General features: G+C 51.0%; 1 protein-coding gene across 2 annotated transcripts in view; it reads right to left on the bottom strand.

Annotated features, from left to right (window-relative positions):
• Window positions 1–6,501, bottom strand: part of SHMT1 (serine hydroxymethyltransferase 1 (soluble)) — a 29,821-nt gene that overhangs the window by 6,730 nt on the left and 16,590 nt on the right. Inside the window, exons 3-5 of one of the 2 annotated variants that reach the window (XM_011961633.1) lie at window positions 5,749–5,830; window positions 5,011–5,223; window positions 1,457–1,573 (exon numbers count right to left, since the gene is read on the bottom strand). In XM_011961633.1, coding sequence (XP_011817023.1) covers window positions 1,457–1,573; window positions 5,011–5,223; window positions 5,749–5,830 — 412 coding nt within the window. The remainder of the gene's footprint in view (window positions 1–1,456; window positions 1,574–5,010; window positions 5,224–5,748; window positions 5,831–6,501) is intronic. The other variant, XM_011961634.1, reaches the window with a different exon arrangement.

Genomic DNA, 6,501 nt, shown 5'->3' with positions numbered 1-6,501 from the left:
CACCTTGCCCGGCTAGTTTTTTGTATTTTTTAGTAGAGATGGGGTTTCACCGGGGATGGTCTCGATCTCCTGACCTCATGATCCGCCCATCTCGGCCTCCCAAAGTGCTGCGATTACAGGCTTGAGCCACCGCGCCCGGCCAATTTTTTATATTTTTAGTAGAGACAGGGTTTCTCTATGTTGGCCAGGCTGGTCTCAAACTCCTGGGCTCAAGTGACAAGCCCACCTCAGCTTCCCAAAGTGCTGGAATTATAGGCATGAGCCACTGCACCCAGCTGATATGCTTCTCTGAGGAACTGCTGTTGAGGTAAGCGTAGAAGTTTTCCTAAGTGTGGAAGTTCTGTGCTAACATTACCATACCAAAGCTGTTAAGCAAGATGGATTTTACATCCTTTTTAATCTTGATGTGTGAAAATGATTACTTAGCAGCCCTAAGAGCTGATGCTCTTGACGCCAGATTATGCAGCTCTCTCAGGTCAGAGCGCAGGTAGGAGGTGCAGCCTTTGGCCTACCCTGCACCACCGTTCAGACTCATCTGGTACCTCGCATTCAGTCCTGAGGGCTGCTTCAAGGGACACAGAGAATGGAGGATAAGGAGAACCCACAGGCCTGCATCCCGCACAGAGCCGCCTATCAATACTTGTGAAAACAACTGGAAAGGGCGTCCAGAGCAGCTGGGGATGGGTGATCCCCAGCATCCCAGGGTTGAAGCAGCCGTGGGTGCCAAGTGTGTAGGTGTGACAGTAGAACATGAGAACACGCCTGGGACCCCCAGCTCCTTCCTCCCCTATGCCCAATATCTCCCGATCGCTGCTGTCCCCAGGTTCCTCTCTAGAAGTGCTCGTGCGTCTCCTGACCGAGAAGCTACACCTTCATCCTGAGCCCCTTAGTGGGAATGAGTTCTACCAATGTCCTTGTTCCACGAAGGCAGTGGGATAACTCTTGAGTCATCACAAATGTCCTAAGCTACTTGTACAAAGAGAAAAAGAACAAGTCAATGAGAACCTGCTGGGCAGTCATGGAATCTGACTCAGGAGTCACTGACATGGCACTGGTGCAGGGTGGGAGGCTCAGACACAGGGGCCTCCACCACCACAGGCCAGGTCTATCAAGGGCAAGGGGCCTCATCCTGCAGGGTTTGGACCCCAATCTCTCTCACCTGTGCTTTGCCCTCTCCTGTCAGATTCCTTCCCTAAGAGGGCTCCAAGTACTTTACAAAACCCGGCCTGACCCACAGGTTTGCCTCTGGGTGGTCATACACATGGAGTGGACGCCATTCCCTACTGTCCCTACCTTAGGCCAGTCTCAACCATGCCCTACTCTGTGTTAGCATCTCCTGGACAGAGACAGCCCTCCAGCTTTTTCCCCAGCGTGGAAGTCCTGGCACACGATTTTGGAGGACAGGTGAGATGGGAATTAGGGGCCACAGGATAAGCAGAAGCAGATGATGTTTTACCAGCAATGGCGTGGTTGTGGGGACCTCCCTGCAGGCCAGGGAACACAGCAGAATTGATAAGAGACTCCAGGTTGTACAGAATCTCTTTGCCAGTCTTGGGATCCACACTTTTCACTCCTAGAGGAAGAAAAACATCACAATGGGATCGTATGGACTGTCCCCTCTTTTTCGTTTTAGGCTCAAACCCAGACTGGCCAGGGAAGTATCAAGCACAAGCCTGGCCTTTACCCTGGCATGGAGAACTGGTTTGTAACACAGTGGAGCAGACGGGGGCCCTTGCCTGAGGGCAGACCAGTATCCTTATTCTTTGGAAACAAGGACATCATGGATGACTCTGGCTAGAATGCTGGTTTCAGCACCTAAGCTGTCCACCTGCCTCCTCTGATGGCATCTCTTCTTAACACGACTATAACAAGGCCTTAAAAATGAAAGGACAGGCTAGACACAGTGACTCACACCTGTAATCCCCACACTTTGGGAGGCCAAGGCGGGTGGATCATGAGGTCAGGAGTTTGAGACCAGCCTGGCCAACATGGCGAAACCCCATCTCTACTAAAAACACAAAAATTAGTTGGGCGTGGTGGTGTGCACCTGTAGTCCCAGCTACTCAGGAGGCTGAGGCAGAAGAATCACTTGAACCTGGGAGGCAAAGGTTGCAGTGAGCCGAGAGCACACCACTGCACTCCAGCCTGGGTGACATAGTGACACTCTGTCTCAAAAGAAAAAAAGAAAGGAGAGAAATTTCCCTCCACTAACATTGTAACCAAGAATTCAAGAATTTGCCCTGGACATCTTTCCTTAAAGAAATGTCCATGTGGCCGGGCGCAGTGGCTCATGCCTGTAATCCCAGCACTTTGGGAGGCAGAGGCAGGTGGATCAACTGTCAGGAGTTCAAGACCAGCCTGGTCAACATAGTGAAACCCTGTCTCTACTAATAATACAAAAATCGGGCCGGGCACGGTGGCTCAAGTCTGTAATCCCAGCACTTTGGGAGGCTGAGATGGGCGGATCACGAGGTCAGGAGATCGAGACCATCCTGGCTAATAACACGGTGAAACTCCGTCTCTACTAAAAAAATACAAAAAACTAGCTGGGCGAGGTGGCGGGCGCCTGTAGTCCCAGCTACTCGGGAGGCTGAGGCAGGAGAATGGCGTGAACCCGGGAGGCGGAGCTTACAGTGAGCTGAGATCTGGCCACCGCACTCCAGCCTGGGCAACAGAGCGAGAGTCCGTCTCAAAAAAAAAAAAAATACAAAAATCAGCTGGGCATGGTAGCGGGCACCTGTAATTCCAGCTACTCGGAAGGCTGAGGCAGGAGAACGGGTTGAACCTGGGAGGCGGAGGTTGCAGTGAGCCGAGATTGCGCCATTGCACTCCACCCTGGGCGACAAAAGCGAAACTGCGTCTCTGGGGTAAAAAAAAAAAAAAAATTGTCCATGTAATCCCAGCACTTTGGGAGGCAGAGGTGGGAGGATCACTTGAACCCAGGAGTTCAAGACCAGCCTAAGCAACAAAGAGAGAACCCATGTCCACAGAAAAATTTAAAAATTAGCCAGGCATGGTGGCACGCACCTGTGATCCCAGCTACATGGGAGGGTGAGGTGGGAGGATTGCTTGGGCCCAGGGAGTTGAAGTTGCAGTGAGCTTTGATTGCACCACTGCACTGCAGCCTGAGTAACAGACTGAGACCTGTCCCCAAAAATAAAATGTAAAGAGTCTCCAAGATGTGCTGAAGACAAAGCTCACGTGGCTAAAGATGGAGAATAAGGTTCCTTTCTGAGAAAAAGTTAACCATCAATAATAGCTACTATTCAGTCATAATCGGTAATAATTAACATCTATCCAGAGCTTCTAGTGAGCCAAGAACTGCTCTAATCACTTTACATAAATTCATTTAATCCTCAAAACAGCAGTCCAAAGGGACAGGTACTATTATTACAGTCCCCACTCTAGAGGTGAGGAAATGAGGCACAGAGAGGCTGCACAACCAGCCCAAAGTCATACAGCGGGTGTGCAGTGGAGCAAGTATTTGCTCTGACAGGCTGGCTCCAGAATCCCTCAGCACTGGGTGAAATGAATCACATCAACACACAGTAGGGGAAAAAAAAAAATGACTCCCGGGCAGGTGGGAATGGCTACCTGCCTCAGAAACATCAGCACAGCTAAAGATGGTGCTCAGAGGAGCAGAGAGGCAATGGGGTGTTGAGAAGCTGAGGGGGCATGTGGCTGTGTCTAGTCCCAGCCAGGGACTAGGCAAGAAGACCCTGCATCAGGTAAGAGTAATATAGTCACCAGTGGGCTGGTGTCTCTGCTGATGCAAAGTTGGCGCATCAAGTCTCACCACAGGCTAAATGATGACCTGACCACTAACAGGCTTTCCCAGGTAAGGGAATTCGAAAATAAGGGGAGTGAGGCCGGGCGCGGTGGCTCAAGCCTGTAATCCCAGCACTTTGGGAGGCCGAGACGGGCGGATCACAAGGTCAGGAGATCAAGACCATCCTGGCTAACACGGTGAAACCCTGTCTTTACTAAAAATACAAAAAACTAGCCGGGCGAGGTGGCGGGCACCTGTAGTCCCAGCTACTCGGGAGGCTGAGGCAGGAGAATGGTGTAAACCCAGGAGGCGGAGCTTGCAGTGAGCTGAGATCCGGCCACTGCACTCCAGCCTGGGCGACAGAGCGAGACTCCTTCTCAAAAAAAAAAAAAGAAAATAAGGGGAGTGCCTAGGGGTAGGTTATGAGGTAATGGAAAGAAAAACCTTCACTGAAATGATATTAATGTTTATACATCCATGTCTTCTAGTTTGACTACTGTGAGTCTTTCTCTTTGAGAAACATGACAGACCACTGTAAGTTTACCAGAATAACGCAGCCTTGTGAGGCCTCCCAGTAGCCCCCAGCCAGCCATAACCCTCCTTTCATTCAAACACCTGCCTCTTGAGGATTAGTTCAGCCACCGGCACCATCCTAACACGTAGTGGTTGCTGATCCCCCTCCTGTGTTCCTAGGACCTGGACGCACAAAAGTGACGCAGGAGCTGTGGCTGACGGCCTCCTTCTGGGGAATCCTTTCTTTTTTTTTCTTTTTCTTTTTGAGACAGAGTCTCGCTCTGTCATGCAGGCCGGAGTGCAGTGGTGTGATCTCGGCTCACTGCAAGCTCCGCCTCCCGGGTTCACACCATTCTCCTGCCTCAGCCTCCAAAGTAGCTGGGGCTACAGGTGTCCACCACCACACCCGGCTAATGTTTCGTGTTTTTAGTAGAGACGGGGTTTCACCATGTTAGCCAGGATGGTCTCGATCTCCTGACCTTGTGATCCGCCCGCCTCGGCCTCCCAAACTGCTGGGATTACAGGCGTGAGCCCTCACGCCCCACTGGGAATCCTTTCTGTAAAGCCTGTCACTGCTCCTTCCTAAGCAGCTCTTCAAGGGACTGGGATCTTAAGATTTTCCAGGGATCCCAGGTCAGAGTTTTTCCCAGCTCCCTCAACTGAATCTGAACCCTCACAGGAGAAATGTAAACCACGGTACCGTCTGTACCCAACATTCGGGAGCACACCTTTCCTGTAGAAGATCATGCCAGCTCGGCAGCCTCGCAGGGTCTTGTGAGTGGTGGTGGTCACCACGTGGCAGTGTTCAAATGGGGAGGGCACCACGCCAGCCACCACCAGCCCACTGATGTGTGCCATGTCCGCCATGAGATACGCCCCGTTCTCATCTGCAATCTTCCGCAGCCGGGCATAGTCCAGGTTTCGGGAGTAGCAGCTGGTTCCTGAGACAGGAAAAGTGACACAGCTGCATCAGAGATGTTCACGGGCCAGCTGAGCTGGCTTCACACTGGCCTCTAGATGTGCGCAGATCTGCAAGCCCAGAGATTTCTTCCCCTAAAATCTCAGAGCAAAAATGGAGAATGCCCTCAAAAAGCACCTCTGTGCTAAAAGCTGACCACTCTGTCTGACTCTTCAACGTCTTGGTGGTTGAGATTTCCCCAACTACTATTGCCAACCCAGTCAGGGCCTGACATTTCTAGATGCTTCTCTGAGAACAGTCTCAGATCTTAATCCACATGGCACAAAAAGCAGCAAACACACCTCTGTATCCTGAAAGAAACTAATATATGTGGACCCCAGAAACTCAGTTCTCCAGGGCAGAAACTCAGTTCTCCAGGGCAGAAACTCAGTTCTCCAGGGCAGAAACTAGCAGTGGGCTCAACAGGGTGGGAACATCTTTCCATCCTCATTCTGTAAGAGGCACCAGGCTACTGGTGAACAAGGTCACTTTCCACCCCGCGCATCACCTGCGATGATCAACTTCGGGTGGAAGAGGCGTGCGTTCTCCTCCAGCTGGTCATAGTTGATGTAGCCAGTGTCTGGGTTCACCTGTGGAATGTCAGGGAGGCAGGTTCAGGCTGCTTCCTCCAGCCACACCTGCCTCCTGTCCTCCCACCTGAACTCACTCCACCCGCCATGACAAAGGAACGATGTCCTAGATGAAGACTTGAGGGTGAGACAGGATACTGGTATGTTCAGCCTGCTCAACCGAGTATGGCTCACAGACCCAGGAGTCCCTGAGGAGTCCCAGGGTTGTAGTGAGCCCTGCTGCTGGGGCACTACCCCCTGAGAAGGAACCAAAAAGCACCTGCAGAATGAAACAAATGCGACGGGAACATACAACGTAAACCAAAACAGTTACCTTCAGGAACAAGACCAAAATGCCTGCTAATACCACTTCTATTCCAAGTGTAATGAGGCAAGAAAAAGAAACAAAAGGCATAACAATTAGGAAAGAAGAAATTTAAAAACTGACATTACACACAGACAATACAATATACCTAGAAAATCAAGATGCTAGGGGCCAACTGTTAGAATAAGCAAATTTAGCAAGGTCACTGGATACAACATTGAAAAACAAAAAGTAGGGCCTGGGCTCAGTGGCTCAGGCCTGTAATCCCAGCACTCTGGGAGGCTGAGATGGGCAGATCACAGGGTCAGGAGATCAAGACCATCCTGGCTAACACGGTGAAACCCTGTCTTTACTAAAAATACAAAAA

The sequence above is a fragment of the Colobus angolensis genome, unplaced genomic scaffold (assembly GCF_000951035.1).
Source record: "Colobus angolensis palliatus isolate OR3802 unplaced genomic scaffold, Cang.pa_1.0 Scaffold560, whole genome shotgun sequence".
NCBI lineage: Eukaryota > Metazoa > Chordata > Mammalia > Primates > Cercopithecidae > Colobus > Colobus angolensis.
This window is presented reverse-complemented; position numbering and strand designations above follow the sequence as displayed.